The sequence below is a fragment of the Ranitomeya variabilis genome, chromosome 7 (genome assembly GCF_051348905.1).
Source record: "Ranitomeya variabilis isolate aRanVar5 chromosome 7, aRanVar5.hap1, whole genome shotgun sequence".
In the NCBI taxonomy this organism is placed as follows: Eukaryota; Metazoa; Chordata; class Amphibia; order Anura; family Dendrobatidae; genus Ranitomeya; species Ranitomeya variabilis.
This window is the reverse complement of record NC_135238.1, coordinates 123,596,844-123,624,629: the sequence shown is the minus strand read 5'-3', so window position 1 is coordinate 123,624,629 and position 27,786 is coordinate 123,596,844. Positions and strand designations below refer to the sequence as shown.

At 45.4% G+C, this 27,786-nt stretch overlaps 2 protein-coding genes across 4 annotated transcripts in view; one reads left to right on the top strand and one right to left on the bottom strand.

Moving 5' to 3' along the window:
• Positions 1 to 27,786, top strand: part of PIKFYVE (phosphoinositide kinase, FYVE-type zinc finger containing) — a 450,712-nt gene that overhangs the window by 248,652 nt on the left and 174,274 nt on the right. The gene's annotated exons all lie outside the window — the stretch shown is intronic.
• On the bottom strand, positions 10,025 to 19,549 carry LOC143785088 (uncharacterized). The gene is made up of 4 exons (XM_077273759.1): positions 19,526 to 19,549; positions 10,639 to 10,722; positions 10,332 to 10,545; positions 10,025 to 10,250 (listed from the first exon to the last, which is right to left on the bottom strand). The coding sequence occupies exons 1-4, from the start codon at positions 19,547 to 19,549 to the stop codon at positions 10,090 to 10,092; spliced, it is 483 nt and encodes a 160-aa protein (XP_077129874.1). The 3' UTR covers positions 10,025 to 10,089.

Here is a 27,786-nt window from a genome sequence, read left to right as displayed (position 1 = left end):
ACAGGCCACGTACTATATAACATTGCCCATGTAGTATATAACACTGCCCATGTAGTATATAGCAGCCACGTGGTATATAACACAGCCCACGTAGTATACAGCAGTGTGGGCACCATATCCCTGTTGAAAAAAATAATCAAAGGAAGAAATAGTTATATACTCACCCGCCGGGATCCATCGAAGCTCTGGAGATGCGCGCGCGGCTGCCGCCATCTTCCGTTCCCAGGATGCATTGCGAAATTACCCTCATGACTTAGCGATCTCGCGAGACCGCTAAGTCCCCTGGGTAATTTCGCAATGCATCTCTGGGAACGGAAGATGGCGGTAGCCGCGGGCGCCTCGGCGGACTGCGGAGAGTGGGAATAGCAGGTTTTTTGTTTTTTTTATTATTTTTAACATTACATCTTTTTACTATTGATGCTGCATAGGCAGCATCAATAGTAAAAAGTTGGGGACACACAGGGTTAATAGCAGCGATAACGGAGTGCGTTACCCGCGGCATAACGCGGTCCGTTACCGCTGGCATTAACCCTGTGTTAGCGGTGACCGGAGGGGAGTATGCGGGCGCTGGGCACTGACTGCAGGGGAGTAGGGAGGGACTAATCGGACTGTGCCCGTCGCTGATTGGTCGCGGCAGTCATGTCAGGCAGCTGGCGAGACCAATCAGCGACGCAGGATTTCCATTACGGAAGTTGAGGACATACAGACGGAAGTACCCCTTAGACAATTATATATATATACAGATTAAAAGTGTCCTGGTCTGCTCATAATCTGGGTAGATTGGTCTTGGCTACAATCCTGCCCATCAAGTGACCCTGGAGAAGGGGACATTATATTGCATACATGTCGAGAGCTGGCTCTTGGGGAAATCTATGTTTTGGATATTGGTTTATAAGCTCCTTTAAAGGGGTATTCCCATCTCCAAGATCCTATCTCAATGTATAGTACTTGTAATAATAACCACTAATGGATAACTGTCACTATATGAGTTGTTATAACCATGGATACCTAAGCTCCTGCAATGCCCTGCGCATGGGGTAAAAGGCGTAGCGAATCAGAAAATCTGTGCTACATTTTTAATTTGTACCATCTACATATTGGGATAGGATCTTGGAGATGGGGATACCATTTTATTCCAGACTGGAAAAGGGATCTTGTAGTTTAACCCCTTAATCCCATATGACGTACTATCCCGTCAAGGTGACCTGGAACTTAATTCCCAGTGACGGGATAGTACGTCATATGCGATCAGCCGCGCTCACGTGGGGAGCGCGGCCGGGTGTCAGCTGGCTATTGCAGCTGACACCCGGCACTATGTGCCAGGAGCGATCACGGACCGCCCCCGGCACATTAACCCCCGGTACACTGCGATCAAACATGATCGCAGTGTACCGGCGGTACAGGGAAGCATCGCGCAGGGAGGGGGCTCCCTGCGTGCTTTCCTGAGACGATCGGTACAAGGTGATGTACTCACCTTGTACCGAGCGTCTCCTCCCTGCAGTCCCCGGATCCAAAATGGCCGCAGGGCTGCATCCGGGTCCTGCAGGGAGTACTTCCGGGTGCAGACCAGGCTCTGGTAAGCCTGCACTGCTGTATGTCAGATCGCCGATCTGACAGAGTGCTGTGCAAACTGTCAGATCGGCGATCTGTGATGTCCCCCCCTGGGACAAAGTAAAAAAGTAAAAACAAAAAAAAAATTCCACATGTGTAAAAAAAAAAAAAAAAAAAATTAAAAAAATTCCTAAATAAAGAAAAAAAAAATATTATTCCCATAAATACATTTCTTTATCTAAAAAAAAAACCCAACAACAATAAAAGTACACATATTTAGTATCGCCGCGTCCGTAACGACCCAACCTATAAAACTGTCCCACTAGTTAACCCCTTCAGTGAACACTGTAAGAGAGAAAAAAAGAGGCAAAAAACAACGCTTTATTATCATACCACCAAACAAAATGGAATAACACGCGATCAAAAAGACGGATATAAATAACCATGGTACTACTGAAAACGTCATCTTGTCCCGCAAAAAACGAGCCGCCATACAGCATCATAAGCAAAAAAATAAAAAAGTTATAGTCCTCAGAATAAAGCGATGCCAAAATAATTATTTTTTCTATAAAATAGCTTTTATCGTATAAAAGCGCCAAAACATAAAAAAATGATATAAATGAGGTATCGCTGTAATCGTACTGACCCGAAGAATAAAACTGCTTTATCAATTTTACCAAACGTGGAACGGTATAAACGCCTCCCCCAAAAGAAATTAATGAATAGCTGGTTTTTGGTCATTCTGCCTCACAAAAATCAGAATAAAAAGTGATCAAAAACTGTCACGTGTCTGAAAATGTTACCAATAAAAACTTCAACTCGTCCCGCAAAAAACAAGACCTCACATGACTCTGTGGACCAAAATATGGAAAAATTATAGGTCTCAAAATGTGGAGACGCAAAAACTTTTTTGCTATAAAAAGCGTCTTTTAGTGTGTGACAGCTGCCAATCATAAAAATCCGATATAAAAAACGCTATCAAAGTAAATCAAACCCCCCTTCATCACCCCCTTAGTTAGGGAAAAATAATAAAATTAAAAAAATGTATTTATTTCCATTAGGGCTAGGGTTAGGGCTAGGGTTAGGGCTAGGGTTGGAGCTAAAGTTAGGGTTGGGGCTAAAGTTAGGGTTAGGGTTGGGGCTAAAGTTAGGGTTAGGGTTGGGGCTAAAGTTAGGGTTAGGGTTGGGGCTAAAGTTAGGGTTAGGGTTGCGGCTAAAGTTAGGGTTGGGGCTAAAGTTAGGGTTAGGGTTGGGGCTAAAGTTAGGGTTTGGATTACATTTACGGTTGGGATTAGGGTTGGGATTAGAATTAGGGGTGTGTCAGGGTTAGGGGTGTGGTTAGGGTTACCGTTGGGATTAGGGTTAGGGGTGTGTTTGGATTAGGGTTTCAGGTAGAATTGGGGAGTTTCCACTGTTCAGGCACATCAGGGGCTCTCCAAACGCGACATGGCGTCCGATCTCAATTCCAGCGAATTCTGCGTTGAAAAAGTAAAACAGTGCTCCTTTCCTTCCGAGCTCTCCCGTGCGCCCAAACAGGGGTTTACCCCAACATATGGGGTATCAGCGTACTCGGGACAAATTGGACAACAACTTTTGAGGTCCAAGTTCTCTTGTTATCCTTGGTAAAATAAAAATTTGGGGGGCTAAAAATCATTTTTGTGGGGAAAAAAAAGTTTTTTTATTTTCACGGCTCTGCGTTGTAACCTGTAGTGAAACACTTGGGGGTTCAATGTCTCACAACACATCTAGATAAGTTCCTTGGGAGGTCTAGTTTCCAATATGGGGTCACTTGTGGGGGGGTTTCTACTGTTTGGGTACATCAGGGGCTCTGCAAATGCAACGTAACGCCTGCAGACCAATCCATCTAAGTCTGCATTCCAAATGGCGCTCCTTCCCTTCCGAGCTCTGCCATGCGCCCAAACAGTGGTTCCCACCCCACATGTGGAGTATCAGCGTACTCAGGACAAATTGGACAACAACTTTTGGGGTCCAATTTCTCCTGTTACCCTTGTGAAAATACAAAACTGGGGGCTAAAAAAATCATTTTTGTGAAAAAAAACATATTTTCACGGCTCTGCGTTATAAACTGTAGTGAAACAATTGGGGTTCAAAGCTCTCAAAACACATCTAGATAAGTTCCTTAGGGGGTCTACTTTCCAAAATGGTGTCACTTGTGGGGGGTTTTAATGTTTAGGCACATCAGGGGCTCTCCAAACGCAACATGGCGTCCCATCTTAATTCCAGTCAATTTTGCATTGAAAAGTCAAATGGCGCTCCTTCCCTTCCAAGCTCTGCCATGCGCCCAAACAATAGTTTACACCCACATATGGGGTATCAGCGTACTCAGGACAAATTGTACAACAACTTTTGGGGTCCATTTTCTCCTGTTACCCTTGGTAAAATAAAACAAATTGGAGCTGAAATAAATTATGTGTGAAAAAAAGTTAAATGTTCATTTTTATTTAAACATTCCAATAATTCCTGTGAAACACCTGAAGGGTTAATAAACTTCTTGAATGTGGTTTTGAGCACCTTGAGGGGTGCAGTTTTTAGAATGGTGTCACACTTGGGTATTTTCTATCATATAGACCCCTCAAAATGACTTCAAATGAGATGTGCTCCCTAAAAAAAAATGGTGGTGTAAAAATGAGAAATTTCTGGTCAACTTTTAACCCTTCTAACTCCCTAACAAAAAATAATTTTGGTTCCAAAATTGTGCTGATGTAAAGTAGACATGTGGGAAATGTTACTTATTAAGTATTTTGCGTCACATACAGTCATATGAAAAAGTTTGGGCACCCCTATTAATCTTAAGCTTATTGTTTTATAAAAATTGGTTTTTTTTGCAACAGCTATTTCAGTTTCATATATCTAATAACTGTTGGACACAGTAATGTTTCTGCCTTGAAATGAGGTTTATTGTACTAACAGAAAATGTGCAATCTGCATTCAAACAAAATTTGACAGGTGCATAAGTATGGGCACCCTTATCATTTTCTTGTTTTAAATACTCCTACCTACTTTTTACTGACTTACTAAAGCACTTTTTTTGGTTTTATAACCTCATTGAGCTTTGAACTTCATAGCCAGGTGTATGCAATCATGAGAAAAGCTACTTAAAGTGGCCACTGGCAAGTTGTTCTCCTGTTTGAATCTCCTCTGAAGAGTGGCATCATGGGCTCCTCAAAACAACTGTCAAATGATCTGAAAACAAAGATTATTCAACATAGTTGTTCAGGGGAAGGATACAAAAAGCTGTCTCAGAGATTTAACCTGTCAATTTCCACTGTGAGGAACATAGTAAGGAAATGGAAGGACACAGGTACAGTTCTTGTTAAGGCCAGAAGTGGAAGGCCAAGAAAATCATCAGAAAGGCAGAGAAGAAGAATGGTGAGATCAGTCAAGGACAATCCTCAGACCATCTCCAGAGAGCTGCAGCATCAACTTGCTGCAGATGGTGTCACTGTGCATCGGTCAACTATACAACGCACTGTGTTTTTTTGCCGCCATGCATAACGCCTTTTTGTATTACCAAACAACTCAATCTTGGTTTCATGAGTCCACAGGACCTTCTTCCAAAAAGAAATTGGCTTCTCCAAATGTGCTTTTGCATACCTCAGTCGACTCTGTTTGTGGCGTGCTTTCAGAAACGGCTTCTTTTGCATCACTCTCCCATACAGCTTCTCCTTGTGCAAAGTGCATTGTATAGTTGACCGATGCACAGTGACACCATCTGCAGCAAGTTGATGCTGCAGATCTCTGGAGGTGGCCTGAGGATTGTCCTTGACTGATCTCACCATTCTTCTTCTCTGCCTTTCTGATGTTTTTCTTGGCCTGCCACTTCTGGCCTTAACAAGAACTGTACCTGTGTTCTTTCATTTCCGTACTATGTTCCTCACAGTGGAAATTGACAGGTTAAACCTCTGAGACAGCTTTTTGTATCCTTCCCCTGAATATCTATGTTGAATAATCTTTGTTTTCAGATCATTTGACAGTTGTTTTGAGGTGCCCATGATGCCACTCTTCGGAGGAGATTCAAACAGGAGAACAACTTGCAAGTGGCCACTTTAAGTAGCTTTTCTCATGATTGCATACACCTGGCTATGAAGTTCAAAGCTCAATGAGGTTACAAAACCAAAAAAAGTGCTTTAGTAAGTCAGTAAAAAGTAGGTAGGAGTATTTAAAACAAGAAAATGATAAGGGTGCCCATACTTATGCACCTGTCAAATTTTGTTTGAATGCAGATTGCACATTTTCTGTTAGTACAATAAACCTCATTTCAAGGCAGAAACATTACTGTGTCCAACAGTTATTAGATATATGAAACTGAAATAGCTGTTCCAAAAAAAGCAATTTTTATAAAACATTAAGCTTAAGATTAATAGGGGTGCCCAAACTTTTTCATATGACTGTATCTCTGTGATTTAAAGGCATAAAAATTCAAAGTTGGAAAATTGCGAAATGTTCAAAATTTTCGCCAAATTTCCATTTTTTTCACATATAATCGCAAGTTTTATCGAATAAATTTTACCACTAACATGAAGTACAATACCTCACGAGAATACAATGTCAGAATCGCCAAGATTCGTTGAAGCGTTCCAGAGTTATAACCTCATAAAGGGACAGTGGTCAGAATTGTAAAAATTGGCCCGGTCATTAACGTGCAAACCACCCTCGGGGCTTAAAGGGTTAAAATTAAGGCCTTTTCAAACTAATGCCTCAAATGACAATTTTATTTTTTTGTCAGAAAATAGTCTCCCAACATCTCTGCCAGCAGTTTATTTGCAGGAGAACAAAGCGGGTGGCAGTCAAAAATCAGGTATGCCCAATTGACATTTCCTCTGACTATCCATATGAGAAAACCAAAAAGGAAAAAGTAAAAGCGCACTCACCGGTGATGAAAAAAATGCGATTTATTCACACATGATTATGTGGTGCAGGGAGGGTGGTGAACACACATGGACGACAGCCGTTTCGTGCTATCAAGCACTTCAACAGGTCCAACATTGGACCTGTTGAAGTGCTTGATAGCACGAAACGGCTGTCATCCGCGTGTGTTCACCACCCTCCCTGCACCACATAATCATGTGTGAATAAATCGCATTTTTTTCATCACCGGTGAGTGCGCTTTTACTTTTTCCTTTTTGGTTTTCTCATATGAACTGTTTTTTTTCTTAAAAGCGGCACCCAGGTGGAACTTTATGGTGAAAAAAGTTTTTTGTTTGACAAAAAGGCTTACACGGTGTATCATTATATACTCCTGAGGTACAAGGGTCTAACCAATTACGGTGGTGCAGATGTGACATTTCTTCGGTTTGGATTTCCTCTGACTATCAGGTGACGGCGCCACCATACACATTAGAGTGTTGAAAACAAATCTGAGGCAAAGGAGTGTTTGATGGTGGCACGGTATCGGTGTATTTTAAAATCAATTATAATAGAATATGTAAAATAAGAGAAATAACCCTGCGACCAAGAAACCGGACCAAAATAACAATGTGTGGACAGTCGGAACATATATATAAGAAGACGAAGGAAGAGGAGAATCCGACCATAGAGTCCAAAGTATCTTGGTGAAAAACGAAGTATTTCATTTAGTTATAAACAGGTAAAAAATAACAGAAAAAACAGCTGCATTGCGGGTATTAGAATAAAATGACTAAGGCCTCTTTCACACTTCAGTTGTTTGGCATCAGTCATGTCCGACATCGTGACGGATCGACGGATCCGTCACAATTGCTTTAAAAACGGTTCCGACGGATCCGTTTTTTTGACGGATCAGTTATACTGATCCGTCACATAAACGGATCCGTCGGAACCGTCGCGTCCGTTTTTACATCCGTTGGAACCGTTTTTTGACGGATCCGTTTTTTTAAAAGGGGAGGATCTCAATGTGATTGGCTACTGGAAACTACTGGAAAACTATATATACTGTGTATTTACATCACATCTTTGAAAGGTTGTACAGAAAGTGGCAAAGATGGAACGGGTGCTGGCAAACATAGCGAAGATATGTGCGGACTTTACTTTTGAGGCAAATCGGTTGGCAGTCATCGTTCGGGACAACGAGGAGGAAAGACTGCGCATCCTGAAGCAGCGGCGGAAGGGAAGGCTGTGGATCCATCCCATCACAGCCCAACGCATGACCCGTGGTGTTTATTCCACACTTTACATTGAACTGAGGGAAAACCCTCAGAAGTTCTTTAACTATGTGAGGATGAAAGCTGAAAATTTTGAAATTTTATTGGGCTATGTGGAAGATTCTATACGGAGACGAGACCCCCAGATGCGCTTCTCCATATCACCAGCTGAGCGTCTCATGGTGACTATTCGGTAAGTTTTTTTTTTTTTTTTTAAACGATTCTCATTCATCAGACTTATAACTGTAATGTTGTTTTTTGAAGTTTGTATTAATTATTGTCTTTTCCTTTTGTTAACAGATTCCTTGCAACTGGAGAGTCGTTCTCATCCCTACATTTTCAGTTTAGGCTTGGGATATCCACCATCTCCGGGATCATCAGAGATACCTGCCGGGCATTGTGGGAGTGCTTACAAGCAGAATATATTCCAGAGCCATCACAGGAGAGGTGGCTGGAGATTGCACAAAATTTTGAACAGATATGCCAGTTCCCAAATTGTGTCGGAGCAGTCGATGGGAAGCATATAAGGATCGTCAAACCTTCTGGCTCTGGGTCAGAATTTTACAACTATAAGAAGTACTTTTCAATTGTATTGATGGCCATAGCCGACGCACACTGCAAGTTCATCGCTGTGGATATCGGTGCGTATGGACGCGCAAATGACTCACAGATTTTTAAAAATTCACCAATGGGGCGTCGGTTGTATGGAGAGACATTTGACTTTCCGCCCCCTAGACCTCTCCCTGGAACCACCGGTCCACCGTTACCATTTGTGTGCGTTGGAGATGATGCCTTCCAGCTTTCCCCACATTTGCTTAAACCCTTTGGAAGTAGTGGACTGACCCAGAGGAAGAAAATTTTTAATTACCGCTTAACCAGAGCACGAAGAGTAGTGGAATGTGCTTTTGGCATCCTAACTGCTAAATGGAGAATTCTACTAACTGCAATTAAACTGCAGACTGAAACAGTTGATGATGTGGTGAAGGCTTGCGTGGTACTTCACAATTTTGTTTTATCAAAAGAACATGTTTCCCTGGAGGATAATGTGTCAGAAAGCAACTTGCGGGATTACGACAACACAACTTTTCACAGTCCAGTAGCAGTCTCCAGAATGCGGGACAAGTTTGCAGACTACTTCATGTCTCCTGCAGGATCAGTTGACTGGCAGTATGAAATGGTGTAAAAAAAAATTTTTTCAAACTTGTAAAAATACCATTTTTTTGTTTGGTTAACCTTGCAGTTTTTTGTATGTTTTGTACCGGTACCCTTTAAACATTTTGTAATGTTTACTATTACCATAACCTTGGTGGTTTTAATACAGTTTTTTTTTTTTTTAAAAAAAGAGAGACAATGAAATTGTTTTTAAACCACAAAAAAGTTTTATTTATTTACATAAAGTTTTTAAAGGTTCTCATAATTTGGGGTGGAGATAGTAGCGGAGGGGCTGACAGGGCGGGCCACATCGATAGGGGGGGACAGGACATCACGGGGAGGAACAGAAGTGGAATGGGTGGTGAAAACATGAGGTTGGGAAGGGAGTTGAGGTACAGATGTGGTTTGTGGGAGGTATGGTGAAGGTGTTGGTGGGATTGGGAACGGTGAAGTTAAAGGGGAAGAATGGAAAGGGGAAGATAGGAACTGGGAAATACTGAGGGGGAAGAAAGGTATGGCGAAGGAGGATGGACGGGAGGAGGATGGACGGGAGGACGGACGGGAGGATAGACGGCGACTTGAGAGGGGAAAGGTGTTGAAACATGAAGGGTGGGTGGAGGGGCTTGGGACATCGCCTGCACTAGAGCAGTGTGGCAGCCTTGCATCACATGCATCTGCAGGTCGGGAGTTAGATTCTCCATGTGCCTGAGGACTGACTGAAAAAAGCAGTGTCTTGGTGACTGGTTTGCATCTGACTGCATCCTATCCAGACGACTGCTGAGTTCCAATATGCTTTTGTAAAGACGTTTGCTCACCCAAAAGCTTGATGGCATTCTGGAAGGCTGCATTCAGATGCAAAAATTCAGGCGCATAGCTCCTTTCCTGACCTCTCTGGCGCTGCCGTCCTGACCCCAAAGGTGGTCTAGATGTTGCGGCAGTGTCAGAGGGGTGGGGTGACGAAGTCCACCCTGCTGCTCCAGCGCTGGTGGATTGGGCCGAGGGATCACACAAAAGGGAAGGTACAGACACAGAAGGGTCGACGTGGTCCCCGGTGGCGGACCACTGAGGGATCGCTCCAGAGGGGTGCAACTCTGATGCAGGCTCCCGAGTGCTGCAGACAGTACTGTTAAAGAAGAAACAAAACAAAAAATTAGTATCTTGATATTACAATTGCCCTTGCTGCCAAAAAAAAAATAGAAGGTTACACATTTTAACAGTTTGACTGAAAACTTGTGGTGTTGAATATTTACCTTCTGCTCAGCAGCGTCGACCGGAGGAACGACAGGGCTCTGGAATGTTTATACCTGCTCCTGCGTCCTCTAGATCCACTCGGGGCCTGCATCTCCTTGTTGAACTCCCTCTTGAAGCGATCCCTCAGTGACCGCCACCGCACGATAACCCTGTTACCTGGAAAGAGAAAGCCAAAATTGGTTACTATACAACACATTAAATCATGCTAACACACGTTAATGAACTGTGAATACTTACGTGCTAGATCCTGGGCCCCAGCATCGAGTTCCTCCCAGTTATCAATAACAGCATTGCACACTTCCTCCCATAGCCGTCGGGTGACGTACTGGTCAGCATGGCGGCGGTCCGACATCTTCCATAGCGGCTCCCGACTTTGGACCGCTTGGATGAGGGTGTCCACATCTATGCCCTCCTCCTCTTCCTCATCCTGTTCGGGAGCACGCTGTGAAGCCTTTTAACAAAAAAAAAAAAAGAATAAAAAGGGAAAGATTATAACACATGAATTTTACAGTTTGCTAAACACCAAACCAAAAAAGGAACTTACTCTTCGGTGACTGCCGCGCCTAGCATTCCGACGACTATGGGAGGTGCTCTGAGGAACTCTACGTCGAGCCCCGGATTGTGAAGACTAATAAAAAAAAATTAATAATAAATAAATTATGTGCTTGGATGGAGGCATATGTACTGTGTGTGTGCTGTGCTGAATGTTTGTGTTGAGTGTAGTGTGTTTTATGTGAGGATCTGTCTCTGCAAAACTTACACTATGCACTCCCGCTCCTCTCATTTCTCCACCCTGCCCGTCTCCTTCATGAAGCTCCTCTGCTGCTGCTCCTCCTTCTTCTTCCTGTGAAAACAGAATAAATACATATAGGGTTCAAAAACATTACCAGAGATGTACCAAAAAAAATTTAGGAAGAAAAAAAAAAAAACCTCAGGTGGCTGACGATGTGAGGGGGGGCTCTCAGATGAAGACATTGTTATTCTGCCTGCGTCTGTCTTGGTCCCTAGAATCTGCAAGTATAAAGAGAGTTCTAAGCTACTATACAAAAGGATAGACGCAGCTTTTCGGGACTTTATACTTACATGTTTTCAAAACTTTGGGGGGTCTGCCTGCGTCGTCTTGGTCCCTAGTTCCTTGGTCCCTAGAATCTGCAAGTATAAAGACAGTTCTAAGCTACTATACTATGTATTGGTATGCCAAATTACATTTCCCCCCCCCCTAAAAAAATTTTTAACCACACCTAAAAATAAAATTAAAAAAAAAAAAATGTTAACTTGATATGCTTGATGTACAAGCTGCAAAACCCTCCACCTCCTGTTTCCCCCCCAAATTCCATGAAAGCAACACCAAAACTACTTCAATCTTGATATGCGCCATGCGCATGTTGGTAAACCTACCCACCACCTCGTCCAGAGACAGTTTCAACCTTATAAAAAAAATTCCCCTCATTCAAAGTTAAAATACCAATACCCAAAAATGATAATTATGGTTACCCTAGTTATAACCAGATAACATTTTGTATACCAAAGGTTTGCATTCTGCATTTATATATAAAACCTCAAACACCTTTATTGAATGTAGACCAGTTTTAAATTTGTCTTGAAATCATACTACGGACAGTTTTGTGTAATTTTTATTCAAATTTTTATTTTTTTTTTGGTTGGAAAGTAGGAGCTACACTGCTCTTTATTTGAAATACCAGTACAGTATGTAAATGTATGAAAAATAACAAAAATGCAGGACACACACATCACACGGCATTTATACACACACCACACACATGTCACAGCACAGCCATTCAAAATACCAGCACAGTATGAAAAATAAAAACATGCAAGGCGGGCGGTCGGGCACACAATCACACGGCATTTATACACACACCACACGTCACAGCACAGCCATTCAAAATACCAGCACAGTATGAAAAATAAAAAACAAGGCAGGCGGTCTGGCACACATCACACGGCATACACACACACACGGCATACACACACACACACACACACACACACACACACACACACACACACACACACACACACACACGTCACAGCACAGCCATTAAAAATACCAGCACAGTATGAAAAATAAAAAACATGCAAGGCAGGCATACACACACACACGCTGGATGGCAGTACTCACATAGCAGTCTCTGGCAGGGTCTCTCTTGCTAGCGGATATGTCTCGCTGGCAGGGTATGTCTCGCTGGCAGGATCTCTCGCTGGCAGGATCTCTCTCGCTGGCAGGATCTCTCTCGCTGGCAGGATCTCTCTCGCTGGCAGGATCTATCTTGCTGGCAGGCTCTGTGTTCTCTCTTGATGGCACATTGAGAAATGAGGCCCACCTGTCCTGTTTATATAGTTTTGGGGTTGTCTGGGAAAAGTATCAACTTTTTGGAGCATGCTCAGTTGAAAAAAACGGATTGGGGCGACGGATCTGCCAAATGACGGATCGCGACGGATCCGTCGCCCATAGGCGCCCATTCTATAAAATGATGGACGCGACGGATCCGTCGCGGACCGCCAATTAGGCGGCGACAAAAAACGTTACAAAGTCCGTCAATGTCTAGACAACGTCTGCCTAATTTCGACGGATCCGTCGCATGGCGGATGGAACGGATGACCATCCGTCACAATCCGTCGCTAATGCAAGTCTATGGGGAAAATAACGGATCCGTCGAAAAAAATGACGGATCCGTTATTTGATGAAAATGGCGGTTTTAGACTGACGCCAAACAACTGAAGTGTGAAAGAGGCCTAAGAACAAGGACGCACAGCCAGAACAATGGAACTAGATGTTAAGGTGCCATAATGTAACAGATAAGTGAATACATGTCATATATATATAATCGCCAGTTGGGACTTGCGCCAGCGCAAATGACATACACGTCTCCGCTAGTCCCACGCAGGCGCAGTAACAGCCGCATTGTTACTACGCATGCGCGGGAATAGCGGTGATGTGTATGTCGCTGGCGCAGTTAGTGGCCGCAATTTCAATGCACTCCCGATGCGATAGCATCGGGCCTATTTCTAGTGTTAGTATAAATGCTAGATAGTATAAAAGGTAAGTGAGTCAAAAGAATGGGTAAACCACAGAATGTCCATATTGCAATATATGACAAAAAATGTGCAGTGTTGTCAGTGAAGTGCTAGTGCAGCTTTGCACCAGTAGGTGTCACCATGAATACATGGTTATTTAAAATGTATAGATCAGCTTGAGATAACAGGACACAGCATTAGGCTATGTGCACACGCTGCTTATTTACTGCGGATCCGCAGCAGTTTTTTCCGTGCAGAAATGCTGCAAATCCGCAAGTGATTTACAGTACAATGTAAATCGATGGGAAAAAAAAATAGCTGTGCTAATGGTATGGAAAATTCCGCACGGAAAACGCTGCAGATCAAAAGAAGGAGCATGTCATTTATTTGTGCGGATCTGCAGCGTTTTTGTACCCATTCCATTATAAAAATCCGCAGGGGTAAAAACGAATGAAATACGCACAAAATACGCATTAAATCCGCACAGAATCCGCATAAAAAACACATCAAATCCACACCTGCGTTTTCTGCAAAGAGATGCAGAATCTGCACAAAAAATTCCAGAGGCAAATCCGCAATGTGTGCACATAGCCTTAAGGCTACTTTCACACATCAGTTTTTTGCCGTCAGGCACAATTCAGCGAATTTTTAAAAAAACGGATCCGGCAAAAGTTGCCCCCAGATCCGTTTTTTTCTCATAGACTTGTATTAGCGACGGATGGCCTCACATTTCATCCGTTTTTCACCGGATCCGTCGAAAATTGTTTTTCCAGCGGCCGGAGGAAACTGACATAGTAACGTTTTTTGTGTCCGTCGAGAAAACGGACAGCTACGGATCTGTCGCAGATTGCTACAATGGAACCCTATGGTGCCGGATCCATCAAATGACAGGAATCCGGCGATGGATTCCATTTTTTTAAACTGGGCATGCGTTTTCCATTCTAGGGGGTCTCTCGCTCTCTCCTAGTCGGATCCGGCAAAAAAACTGATCCATCGCATCAGTTTTTCACAATTTGCGACATATGCTTTTTTTTTACTATTCGCCAGATTGAGCCTGACGGCAAAAAACTGATGTGTGAAAGTAGCCTAAATGGGAAGGTTGTGGAGGAGAAAAGGGACCATATAAAAGTGTATGAAAGTCAATCCAAAAATGGAGCGTGACTTAGAATGGTAGTGAAGATCTCCAACTCCTGAATGGCGTCCTCCCCAACGCATGTTTAGAGTTTTGGCCAAATCTGTCGATATTAGCGGGTGCAGCCAACGTTAGTCTGTGTATGGGGGGGGGCTTAAGATAACACAGGGTGATTTCACGTCCGGTTTTCTGGCATGGACATGACACTACTTCTGAAAACTCCAGGAGATTACCCGCTCCATCTTTGAGACTGAAAGTTGTTTGGAAAGTTAAGGTCCTCATGCACGTTACACTATTGTGAGTTGAACCAACCTATAGCAATGGTTATTCTGCATATCCAATGTGAGAGCAGACCCCTGACTCTCACCTGACATCCGGGGTAGATAAGGGTCCAGCATGTCGGATTTTTGTCTGATAATCCTTTTGTTCTCCAAGACTTATGCTACTGCCAGAGAAGTGTGACAGCGGCTTTCTCATACACAGCACATGAACTCTTGGCCAGCTGAGAGCTATGGGGAATCGTAGTAGATGGTTGTCAGCAGAAAAATTGGGTGCACTGTAGTTTGGGTAACTGCTGTCTAAAGGGTCTTTACTTGTTCCTCTATTAGTTTCAGATTGGTGGCACTGCTAGTTCCTATGTGTCAATACAAAAGGAACAAAAAGTCAGCAGGTTGGTGGGATGCATCATTATGGCTAACGTGGCCAAGAGTAAAGGCCTAGCCGACAGTCCTTGCTGACTTTTTGAGCACCTGACCTGAGGTGTGTGGATTTCTCTTGGATGGGATGATTGTAGAAGTGTAATGCTTATCTGTTCATAGTCTGCTGTAACGTGAGTGGAGTGCTGTTTATTAGTAATGGGCGATCACTATGATCGGGTGCTCGTTGCTCGGGTCGAGCAAATTGGAATACTCGGGTACTCGACCCGAGCAACAAGCCCAATGTAAGTCTATGGGAAACCCGAGCATTTTTGCCGCGATCACCCCCCAGGGGTCTAAAAACGTCGAAAATTAATGGGAACATCATGGGGAAGGCCCCTGAAAGCATTTCTGACTCCTAGGTTACAGCTGTGACCAATGTCAGAGTCTGACGCCACTTTTACTGGCGCACACTAAAACTTACAAAAACGAAACCAAATAGATTTTCCTGGGAAATATGTTAAGGAACATCCTTTCCAGGGTAATAATTTGTATATCAGGCAAAATAAAGACCTCAAAAAAAAAAAATGTACCTCCACCACTTGGGCTATGTTCACACGTAGCGTTTTTGATGCGTTTTTCAACTTTAGCATTGCTTTCAATACAAATGCATTCACTGGGAAATGTCATTGTAACATTTAACAATCTTAGCTGGCCATGTGGTGTGTGACACATCATCAGACACATCTTGTTTCTTTTATGAAGGAGAAACTCTTAAAGTCACAAAGCCTATTTTTATAGGGGCATCAGACAGCATTAATATTCTTAAAGGGCCAATATTAAACAGTGGGTCTCCTATACTGTTATTGCCTATGCAGTGAGTGGCTGGGCTGCCAAAAATTAGGAGGCATCACAATACCCCTTTCACGAGACATACAGGAGGGCCTCTTGAAAAAATGTTTCCATTATAAGAAAGTGGGTTTCCCATAGTGTTTGCCTATGCATTGACTGAAAGGCCTGTCCTCCCAAAGTTACATGCACCCCAATTAGCCTTTGAGCCCATGTACTGGATGGCCACAGGAAAACCTAGTTCACATTATTTATTTGGTGCTGCCATACTGTTTGCCTATGCATTGAATACAAGGCCTGCCCTGCACCAAATTCACACGCACCCCAATAAGCCTTGGAATAGATGTAGAGGTGGGCCTCCTGAAAACAATGTTCCCATAGTGTTTGCCTATGCAGTGAATGCAAGGCCTGCAAAAAATTAGGAGGCACTCCAATGCCCCCTTGAAAGAGATATGGAGGAGGGCCTCATAAAAAAACATTCCAATTATATATAAAGAAGCTGGTCTCCTATACTTGTAATGCCCATACACTAAGTTTATGGGCTGACAAACATTTCCCCCTGGGGGGTATACTTTTTTTTTTTTATGTTTTGAGGGCATCATAAACACCCTTGCCAAAAAATAGAGTGTCTGTTGCATCACGGAATACGTTCACCCTGGTGTTCTGGTGGTGGTGTCTGAAGAGACGTGAGGATGTCCTCCTATGAATCTATTCCCAATTTAAATGAGCTGGTCTCCTATACTTGGAATGCCCATACAATAAGTTTATGGGCTGACAAACATTTCCCCCTGGGTACACATTTGTTTTTGTTTTTTATTTATTTACGGGCATCATAAACACCATTGCAGAAAGCTAGAGTGGCTGTAGCATCACGGAACACGTTCAAGTGGTGGTGGATGAGGAGATAGAGGCGTATAACACCAAATAGCCAAAAACCCACTCTTACAAAATGCTAGCGGCAGGGCAGGCCAGGACCTCCAAGGTGTAAAGAGGCAGTTCATGCCACGTGTCCAGCTTGGATACCCAATAAATAAAAGGCACAGAGGAATCACAGAGGACGTTTGTACGATCTGCAAGGTACTCCCTCAGCATCTTCCCAAACATTGCACTTCTTGTGACAGCATCCCTTGCCTCTGTGCCGGCACGATGGGAGGGTCTGAGAAAACTGTCTTAGAACTTTGCCATTGTTCCCCTGCCTGAGCTGGATTGTACTTCTGTCTCTCTCGCTTGGACTCCTTGGTTGTACAACAAACTCTGATGTCTGCTGCCAGCGTTCTCACATGGCAATTTTCTAAATTCTGCTACAAGGGCCCTCTGGTACTGCAACATTTTAGTACACATCTGCCTTTGGCAGAAGAGATTGAAAGTTCTTCTTGTAGCGTGGGTCTAGAAGTGTAACCAACCAACCAGCGGCACTTAAAACCCGCTCTGACAGAATGCTAGCAGCAGGGCAGGCCAGGACCTCCAAGGCATAGAGAGCCAGTTCATGCCACATGTCCAGCTTGGATACTCAATAATTAAAAGGCACAGAGGAATCATGGAGGATGTTGGTATGGTCAGCAAGGTACTCCCTCAGCATCTTCCCAAACATTGCACTCCTTGTGACAGTACCCTTTGCCTCTGGGCCAGGGCGATGGGAGGGTCTAAGAGAAAACTGTCCCAGAACTTTGCCAGTTTTCCTCTGCTGGATTGGAGTTGTGTCTCTCTCGCCTGTACTCCTTGGTTGTCCAACGACCTATGACATCTGCCGCCAGCGTTCTCAGATGGGAATTTTTTTAATAATTCTCCAACAAGGGCTCTCTGGTACTGCACCATTTTAATAGACCTGTCTGCCTTTGGAAGAAGAGATTGAAAGTTCTCCTTGTAGCATGGGTCTAGAAGTGTCACCGAAAATTTTCATAATGCATGGGTCACTGGATTTGCGCAACATAAAGTCAGCCATGTGTGCCAGACTGCTAACAGGCAAGACTTCCGTGTCCTCACCAAAAGGACGACTGACCATGCTGTCCTCCTCCTTCTCCTCCTTCTCCTCTTCCTCCCTGTCCTCAGGCCATCCACACTGGACAGACGGTATGACAGTTGTGCTCGTAGTACCGTCTATCGCGCATAAAAGTAGCTCCTGTTCTTCCTACTCCTCCTCTTCCTCATTGTCTAACAATCCACGTTGGGACGACATGAGGCTGGGCTGTGTGTAATCACCCTGTATGGTTCCTTCCTCGATATCCTCATGCTCTGCCCTCAATGTATCCTCTTTCATTGTGAGCAGAGAGCTTTTCAGAATGCATAGAAATGGGATGGTGACGTTAATTATGGCGTCATTGCTGCTCACCAGCTTGGTGGAGTCCTCAAAGTTTTGTAGGATGGTACATATGTCTGAGATCCATGTCCGCTCCTGAGGTCTTGTGTGGAGTCTGAACTGAATAACGATGGCCTTGTTGATGCTGGTAATCAACAACTGCCCTCTTCTGCTCACAAATCCTTTCCAACATATGCAGTGTAGAGTTCCAACTTGTGGGGAAATCACACACCAGTCAGTGAGCTGGAAGCTGCAAACACTGATGAAGCACTGCATGGGTGGCTGAAGCTGTAGCTGACTTTCTAAAATGGGCAGACAGACGGCGTACTTTCACAAGCAGATCCGGTAGCTCCGGTTAGCTTTTGAGAAACAGTTGAACGATGAGGTTAAGCACATGGGCCAGGCATGGTACGTGTGTGAGCTCACCTCGCCTCAAAGCCACCACCAGGTTCCTGCCATTGTCACACACGACCATGCCTGGCTGTAGGTTCAGCGGTGTCGGCCACAAATCTGACTGCTCTTTCAGAGCTGTCCATAACTCTCTCTTACATTGTGCAGTTTGTCACCTAAAGAGATTAGCTTCAGCACAGCCTGTTGCTGCTTGGCTGAGGCAGTGCTGCAGTGCTTCCAGCTTGTGACTTATGTGCTCATTTCAGAGATGGATGCAGAGGAGGAGCTGTAGACTGTGGGGGCAACCCTGATTGAAGTAGGCCCCGCAATCCTTGGCGTCGGGAGGTCGTGTTCCATCCCAAGGTCCGATTGGGTCCCGGCATCCACTATGTTAACCCAGCGTGCCGTCAGTGAGATCCATCCTTGCCCACAAGCACTTGTCCACGTGTCCTTGGTTAGGTTTCCTAGTAACAGCATTGTTGACGGCACGGGTAATGTTATGGGACACATGCTTGTGTAATGCCGGGACGGTATACCAGGAGAAATAGTGGTGGCTGGGGACCAAGTACCTTGGGACGGCTGCCGCCATCGGGTTGCAGAAAGCAACCGTCTCCACAAGCCTGAAAGGCAACATTTCGAGCGCAAGCAGATGAGAAATGTTTGAATGTAGTACTGTGGCCTATGGGGCGTTGACTGCGTATTTCCAGTTGCGTTCCAATGACTGGGGTATGGAAAACTGAAGGCTGTGCTGGGAGAAGGACTTGGATGTGCTTGATGATGGTGTTAGTTGAGTGTGGGCAATGACCGGTGCAGGGCACGAGGCACCCTCGCATGCACCATGGACAGGGGATTGGCTTGCACGCACAGCAGTGGAAGAAGCAGTGTTGTCACCTGCAGACACTGTTCCTGGAGCCTGAGTTTCGACCCACAAAGTCAGGTGCTTTGCTGCCCTGTGCCTGATCATGCTGGTGGTGGTCAGGCTGGTAGTTTTGCTACCCCTGCTGATGCGGGCATGGCAGGTGGTGCAAATGGCCTGTTTGGGGTTTTCGGCAGAGTCTTTAAAAAACAACCAGACTAGTGAAGACCTTACAGTTGGACTAGCAACTTCCGTCATATTGGTGTTACGGGGAACGGATGCATGCCTTCTGTCTGCGGCCACCACACTGCTTCTTCTAGCCTGTTAGGGTGCTATGCCTCCTTCCCCATGTGTGCTGCTGTCATCGCTCTGCAGGTTTTCCTGCCTGGTTGTGTTAGTTACTATATCATCCACCACCTCGTCTTCCACATCTGCACCCTGGTCATCCTCCTGACTTTATGGCAATTGTGTCTCGTTATTGTCCACCTCTTGTGACACTTTCCCACCATTGCCTTCGTGTGACCGTGGCTGCTCAAATATTTGGGCATCGCTACATGCAATCTCATCTTGGCCCGCTTCAAGTGGAACGGCCGAGAGGCCCGAATCTATAAATGGAAAAGTGAACAGCTCTTTGGAGTGTCCAAGTGTGAGATCAGTTGTCTCCGGGCACTCGGCATGGTGGGAGGAAGGAGGATCAGGGTGAGTAATATGCAGTCCAGACTAACTGCTACTCAGACTTGACCGTGTGGAAGATGTGGTGGTGGTGGCAGTGACTGGAGGTATTATCTGCTATCCAACCAACAACCTTTTGACACTGCTCTGGGTTCTATAGTGGTGTGCTGCGGTCCCCTAGTAATTGGGACAGGAAGGTCGAGCGAGAAGATGTGGGTGTGTGTTGTGTGACAATTTCAGCTTGCCCACGGCCTCGGCATCTGCATGCACCATCAGCATCACGTCCACATCCCCGTCCCTTGGCACGTGCCTTGCCCATTTTAAATGGAACTACAATATTTTCCACGTTCACTACAAATGGGTGAATTTAGAGCAAACTTATATGTGATCAGTGTGTGTAAAAACCACAGTTTAAATTATCTGGACTGTAGGTAAAAAAAAATATTTTCTTAAAAAACTCTTAACTTAATAACCAGGCTACGACACAGCAAAACCAGGTCAAAGGAGCCCTCAAATGCCACAACTTTTAGCCCACAGTTAGAGGACGTGTTTGACAGAGATATCACACGGTTCAATATGTGAACCGTATATTTTAATTTAAACAGAAAAATACTGTATAGAACTAGGGTAAAACACTGCAAAAAAAGGTGAATGTAGGCCTGAAATGCCCAAATTTGTAGCCCACAGATAGATCAGGCGTCTGACAGAGGTACCACAATGCTCAATATGCAGCCTGTATTTTTGTATTTTTTTTACACCCAAAATATTGTATGTAATGAGAGTAACAGATAGCAAATACAGTGGAATGGAGGCCTGAAATGCCCAAATTTGCAGCCCACAGATACATCAGGTGTAGTGTGAGCGATACCGTCCGATACTTGAAAGTATCGGTATCGGAAAGTATCGGCCGATACCCGATACCAATACAAGTCAATGGGACACCAAGTATCGGAAGGTATCCTGTATGGTTACCAGGGTCTGAAGGAGAGGAAACTCTCCTTCAGGCCCTGGGATCCATATCAATGTGTAAAAGAAAGAATTAAAATAAAAAATATTGCTATACTCACCTCTCCGACGCAGCCTGGACCTCACCGAGGGAACCGGCAGCGTTCTTTGCTTAAAATGCGCGCGTTTACTTCCTTCCGTGACGTCACGGCTTGTGATTGGTCGCGTGCCGCCCATGTGGCCGCGACGCGACCAATCACAGCAAGCCGTGACGTAATTTTCAGGTCCTCAATGCCTAATTCTAGGCATTCAGGATTTTAAAATTACGTTCCGGCTTGTGATTGGTCGCGTCGCGGTCACATGGGCGACGCGACCAATCACAAGCCGTGACGTCACGGGAGGCAGGAAACGCGTGCATTTTAAAATTACGTCACGGCTTGTGATTGGTTGCGTGCCGCCCATGTGACCGCGACACGACCAATCACAGCAAGCCGTGACGTAATTTCAGGTCCTGTATGCCTAGTTCTGCATTCGGGACCTGAAATTACGTCACGGCTTGCTGTGATTGGTCGCGTCGCGGTCACATGGGCGGCACGCAACCAATCACAAGCCGTGACATAATTTTAAAATGCGCGCGTTTCCTGCCTCCCGTGACGTCACGGCTTGTGATTGGTTGCGTCGCCCATGTGACCGCGACGCGACCAATCACAAGCCGGATCGTAATTTTAAAATCCTGAATGCCTAGAATTAGGCATTGAGGACCTGAAAATTACGTCACGGCTTGCTGTGATTGGTCGCGTCGCGGCCACATGGGCGGCACGCGACCAATCACAAGCCGTGACGTCACGGAAGGAAGTAAACGCGCGCATTTTAAGCAAAGAACGCTGCCGGTTCCCTCGATGAGGTCCAGGCTGCGTCGGAGAGGTGAGTATAGCAATATTTTTTATTTTAATTCTTTATTTTACACATTTATGTTGCTTCGATACCGATTCCCGATACAACAAAAGTATCGGATCTCGGTATCGGAATTCCGATACCCGCAAGTATCGGCCGATACCCGATACTTGCGGTATCGGAATGCTCAACACTAATCAGGTGTCTAACAGAGAAACCACAATGTTCAATATGTGGCCTGTATTTTTTTTTTTTTTACCCCAAAATACTGTTTAGATCTATGCAGCAAATACAGTGGAATGGAGGCCTGAAATGCCCAAATTTGTAGCCCACAGATCAGGGGTCTGACAGAGGTACCACAATGCTCAATATGTGAACAAGCAAAAAAAAAGGGGGGGCTCTAAATTGCTTTGGAATAAAATGATCAGGATTTTGATGCCAAAAAAATTCTTCCTAGCCACTGATACCCTGGGCTAGGTATTTATGTAATAGGCAGCAGCAGCAGACAGTAACAGAATGGACCCTCTTGATATATCTTGATATATGCAATGATATCTATATACCCACATACAGTGCCTACATGCCTTGCACTGATATGTATAGAGCCACATACAGTCCCCTGCCTACCTAGCACTGCAATCTGTATACTCAGTAATTAGTCCTTAGAAGGACTGTTGGTTTAGCTGGATTTGTGTCAAATATGATAGTATACCCACACTAACTGATAAACCCCCAAATCTGACCCTATCTCGATGGCACCTGTCCCTACACTGTCTGAATCAGGGGCCGAATGCGACGAGCAGGGAGGCGCCAGGTCTCTTATAGACCTGATGACTCTGTGCGGCCAGCCAATCACTGTAATACCACAACCAAGATGGCTACGGCATTACAGTGTGTGGCAGATAATCCCTGCATGTTTATTGCCTCTCTAAAGAGCGCCAGTTATGCAGGGCGTAGACCCAAGCTCCCACCGAGCAAACCCAAAAATGCTCAGTGCTCGCCGAGTACCGCGAGTACAGCGATGCTCGGGCAAGTAACGCACATTACCAAGTATGCTCGCTCATCACTTACTGTTTATCTAACAATCTGCTTTTTTTTACCTACAGACCTGGAATCCGTATTAATTCTCACCTACTTTTTTTTATTATATTTTTTTATACAGTTTCTGTTTCCTAGTTATCCTGTTAATACTATTGCTATAAGCTTGGTCTTCATTAACACTCTGTGGCCTTTACCAATTGGTTTTCTGATCATAAGACGTTTTCAAAACAATAATTAATCCAATGTGAATTTTGAAGAAGGTTATGTAGAAAACAGAGAGGGAAATTAATACATGTTCATGACATGTTGATAGGATCTAGATTACTAAATTACCAGGGCAGAGCACCATCTAGTAAATTACCAGGGGAGAGCACTATGTAGTAAATTCCCATGGGGGAGCGCTATCTAGTAGATTCCCATGGGGGAGCGCTATCTAGTAAATTCCCAGGGGGAGCGCCATCTAGTAAATTACCACGGGAGCGCGCCATCTGGTAAATAACCAGGGGAGAGCGCCATCTAGTAAATTAGCAGGGGACAGCGCCATCTAGTAAATTACCAGGGAAGAGCGCCATCTAGTAAATTATCAGAGGGAGAGCGTCATCTAGTAAATTCTCAGGGGAGCGCACCATCTAGTAAATTCCCAGGGGAGAGCGCCATCTAGTAAATTCCCAGGGGAGAGCGCCATCTGTTATGATCCGGTGACCTTGGAGCCGCATGAGACTTTCTCAGGAGTAGGTGGAACCTGTACTGACCGCAAACCCTAAACTGTCACCGCAACTAGAAGTAGCCGTGGGGTGTACCTAACACATCCTAGACACCTCGACACAGCCGGAGGACTAAATACCCCTATAGATGGAAATGGGAATTCTATCTTGCCTCAGAGCAGAACCCCAAAGGATAGGCAGCCCCCCACAAATATTGACTGTGAGTATTAGAGGAAAGACACACGCAGGCAGAAATCAGGATTTAGCAAAAGAGACCACGCTAGCTAAATAGGAAAGGATAGGACAGAATACTAAGCGGTCAGTATTAAAACCCTAAAAATATCCACAGCAGATAATACAAAAATTCCACCATCTAACTAAAGACATGAAATGTATATCTGCATCTCCTGAGAATCCAACTTGACTGAAATATCCAAAAACAGTCTAAGCTGGACAAGAAAAAACATTGAATAGTACTGAATTGTAAAGCACACAGCATGTGTGCTACAAAAACAAAAATCCAGACGCTTATCTTTGCTGATTTGGCAGCAGGGCAGGAGGAACCAGACAGAGATGCAAAACCTCCAAGAACAATGGACAACTGGCAAGGGCTAATGAATCCTGCACACCTAAATATCCCAGTCAGAGCTGCAATCAGCAGGGACACCTGCCCAGGATTGCAACCCAGGGACTGCATTACTACCAACAACCACCGGAGGGAACCCAAGAGCAGAATTCACAACAGCCATCTAGTAAATTAGCAGGGGGCTGCGTCATCTAGTAAATTTCCTGGGGAGAGCGCCATCCAGTAAATTCCCAGAGGAGAGCGCCATCTAGTAAGTTCCCGGGGGGGGGGGGGGGGGGGGGATGAGCGTCATCTAGTAAATTCCCAGGGGGGGAGGCCATCTAGTAAATTCCCAGGGAGCAGCGTCATCTAGTAAATTCCCAGGGGGAGCGCCATCTAGTAAATTCCCAGGAAACAGCGCCATCTAGTAAATTCCCAAGGGAGAGCGCCATCTAGGAGTGCGCCATCTAGTAAATTCCCAGGGGGAGAGCGCGATCTAGTAAATTTCCTGGGGGGAGCGCCATCTAGTAAATTACCAGAGGGACAGCGTCATCTAGTAAATTCCTAAGGGAGATCGCCATCTAGTAAATTTCCAGGGGTGAGTGCGATCTAGTAAATTTACTGGGGGGAGCGCCATCTAGTAAATTTCCAGGGCAGAGCGCCATCTAGTAAATTCCCGGGTGGGGGGGGGGGGTTAGCGTCATCTAGTAAATTCCCAGGGGAGGGCGTCATCTAGTAAATTCCCAGGGGAGGGCGTCATCTAGTAAATTCCCACGGGGGGAGCGCCATCTAGTAAATTCCCAGGGAGCAGCGTCATCTAGTAAATTCCCACGGGGGGAGCGCCATCTAGTAAATTCCCAGGGAGCAGCGTCATCTAGTAAAATCCCAGGGGGGAGCGCCATCTAGTAAATTCCCAGGGGAGAGCGCCATCTAGTAAATTACCAGAGGGAGAGCGTCATCTAGTAAATTTCCAGGGGAGAGCGCCATCTAGTAAATTCCCACGGGGGGAGCGCCATCTAGTAAATTCCCAGGGAGCAGCGTCATCTAGTAAAATCCCAGGGGAGAGCGCCATCTAGTAAATTCCCAGGGGAGAGCGCCATCTAGTAAATTACCAGAGGGAGAGCGTCATCTAGTAAATTTCCAGGGGAGAGCGCCATCTAGTAAATTCCCACGGGGGGAGCGCCATCTAGTAAATTCCCAGGGAGCAGCGTCATCTAGTAAAATCCCAGGGGAGAGCGCCATCTAGTAAATTCCCAGGGGAGAACGCCATCTTGTAAATTACCAGAGGGAGAACGTCATCTAGTAAATTTCCAGGGGAGCGCACCATCTAGTAAATTCCCAAGGGAGTGCACAATCTAGTAAATTCCCAGGGGAGTGCACCATCTACTAAATTCCCAGGGGAGAGCGCCATCTAGTAAATTCCCAGGGTTAGAGCGCCATCTAGTAAATTAGCAGGGGGCAGCGTCATCTAGTAAATTTCCTGGGGGGAGCACCATCTAGTAAATTCCCAGGGGAGAGCGCCATCTACTAAATTCCCAGGGGAGAGCGCCATCAAGTAAATTACCAGGGAGCAGCGTCATCTAGTAAATTACCAGAGGGAGAGCATCATGTAGTAAATTTCCCAGGGGGAGCGCCATCTAGTAAATTCCCAGGGGGGGGGAGCGCCATCTAGTAAATTCCCAGGGAGCAGCGTCATCTAGTAAATTCCCAGGGGGGAGCGCCATCTAGTAAATTCCCAGGGGAGAGCGCCATCTAGTAAATTCCCAGGGAGCAGCGTCATCTAGTAAAATCCCAAGGGAGTGCACAATCTAGTAAATTTCCAGGGGAGCGCACCATCTAGTAAATTCCCAAGGGAGTGCACAATCTAGTAAATTCCCAGGGGAGTGCACCATCTACTAAATTCCCAGGGGAGAGCGCCATCTAGTAAATTCCCAGGGTTAGAGCGCCATCTAGTAAATTAGCAGGGGGCAGCGTCATCTAGTAAATTTCCTGGGGGGAGCACCATCTAGTAAATTCCCAGGGGAGAGCGCCATCTACTAAATTCCCAGGGGAGAGCGCCATCAAGTAAATTACCAGGGAGCAGCGTCATCTAGTAAATTACCAGAGGGAGAGCATCATGTAGTAAATTTCCCAGGGGGAGCGCCATCTAGTAAATTCCCAGGGGGGGGGAGCGCCATCTAGTAAATTCCCAGGGAGCAGCGTCATCTAGTAAATTCCCAGGGGGGAGCGCCATCTAGTAAATTCCCAGGGGAGAGCGCCATCTAGTAAATTCCCAGGGAGCAGCGTCATCTAGTAAAATCCCAGGGGGGAGCGCCATCTAGTAAATTCCCAGGGGAGAGCGCCATCTAGTAAATTACCAGAGGGAGAGCGTCATCTAGTAAATTTCCAGGGGAGAGCGCCATCTAGTAAATTCCCACGGGGGGAGCGCCATCTAGTAAATTCCCAGGGAGCAGCGTCATCTAGTAAAATCCCAGGGGAGAGCGCCATCTAGTAAATTCCCAGGGGAGAGCGCCATCTAGTAAATTACCAGAGGGAGAGCGTCATCTAGTAAATTTCCAGGGGAGAGCGCCATCTAGTAAATTCCCACGGGGGGAGCGCCATCTAGTAAATTCCCAGGGAGCAGCGTCATCTAGTAAAATCCCAGGGGAGAGCGCCATCTAGTAAATTCCCAGGGGAGAGCGCCATCTTGTAAATTACCAGAGGGAGAACGTCATCTAGTAAATTTCCAGGGGAGCGCACCATCTAGTAAATTCCCAAGGGAGTGCACAATCTAGTAAATTCCCAGGGGAGTGCACCATCTACTAAATTCCCAGGGGAGAGCGCCATCTAGTAAATTCCCAGGGTTAGAGCGCCATCTAGTAAATTAGCAGGGGGCAGCGTCATCTAGTAAATTTCCTGGGGGGAGCACCATCTAGTAAATTCCCAGGGGAGAGCGCCATCTACTAAATTCCCAGGGGAGAGCGCCATCTAGTAAATTACCAGGGAGCAGCGTCATCTAGTAAATTACCAGAGGGAGAGCATCATGTAGTAAATTTCCCAGGGGGAGCGCCATCTAGTAAATTCCCAGGGGGGGGGGAGCGCCATCTAGTAAATTCCCAGGGAGCAGCGTCATCTAGTAAATTCCCAGGGGGGAGCGCCATCTAGTAAATTCCCAGGGGAGAGCGCCATCTAGTAAATTACCAGGGGGAGAGCGCCATCTAGTAAATTCCCAGGGGAGCTCCCCATCTAGTAAATTACCACGGGAGCATACCACCTAGTAAATTCCCAGGGGAGCATACCATCGAGTAAATTACCAGAGGGAGACCGTCATCTAGTAAAATCCAAGGGGAGAGCACACCATCTAGTAAAATCCCAGGGGAGAGCACCATCTAGTAAATTCCCAGGGGAGAGCGCCATCTAGTAAATTACCAGAGGGAGAGTGTCATCTAGTAAATTACCAGAGGGAGAGCGTCATCTAGTAAATTTCCAGGGGAGCGCACCATCTAGTAAATTCCCAAGGGAGTGCACCATCTAGTAAATTCCCAGGGGGAGAGCGCCATCTAGTAAATTCCCAGGGGAGAGCGCCATTTAGTAAATTCCCAGGGGGGGAGCGCCATCTATTAAATTCCCAGTGGAGCGCCGCCATCTAGTAAATTACCAGAGGGAGCGCCATCTAGTAAATTCCCAGGGGAGTG

Bases quoted from the DNA above. Each gene is read 5' to 3' on its own strand.
- LOC143785088 (XM_077273759.1), bottom strand. From the start codon at position 19,549: ATGACGGAAGTTGCTAGTCCAACT. The intron at 10,723-19,525 runs GTAAGGTCTTCA...TTTTTTTATTAG, and splicing joins CGGAAGTTGCTAGTCCAACT to TCTTCACAATCCGGGGCTCG. The intron at 10,546-10,638 runs GTAAGTTCCTTT...TTTTGTTAAAAG, and splicing joins GGCGCGGCAGTCACCGAAGA to GCTTCACAGCGTGCTCCCGA.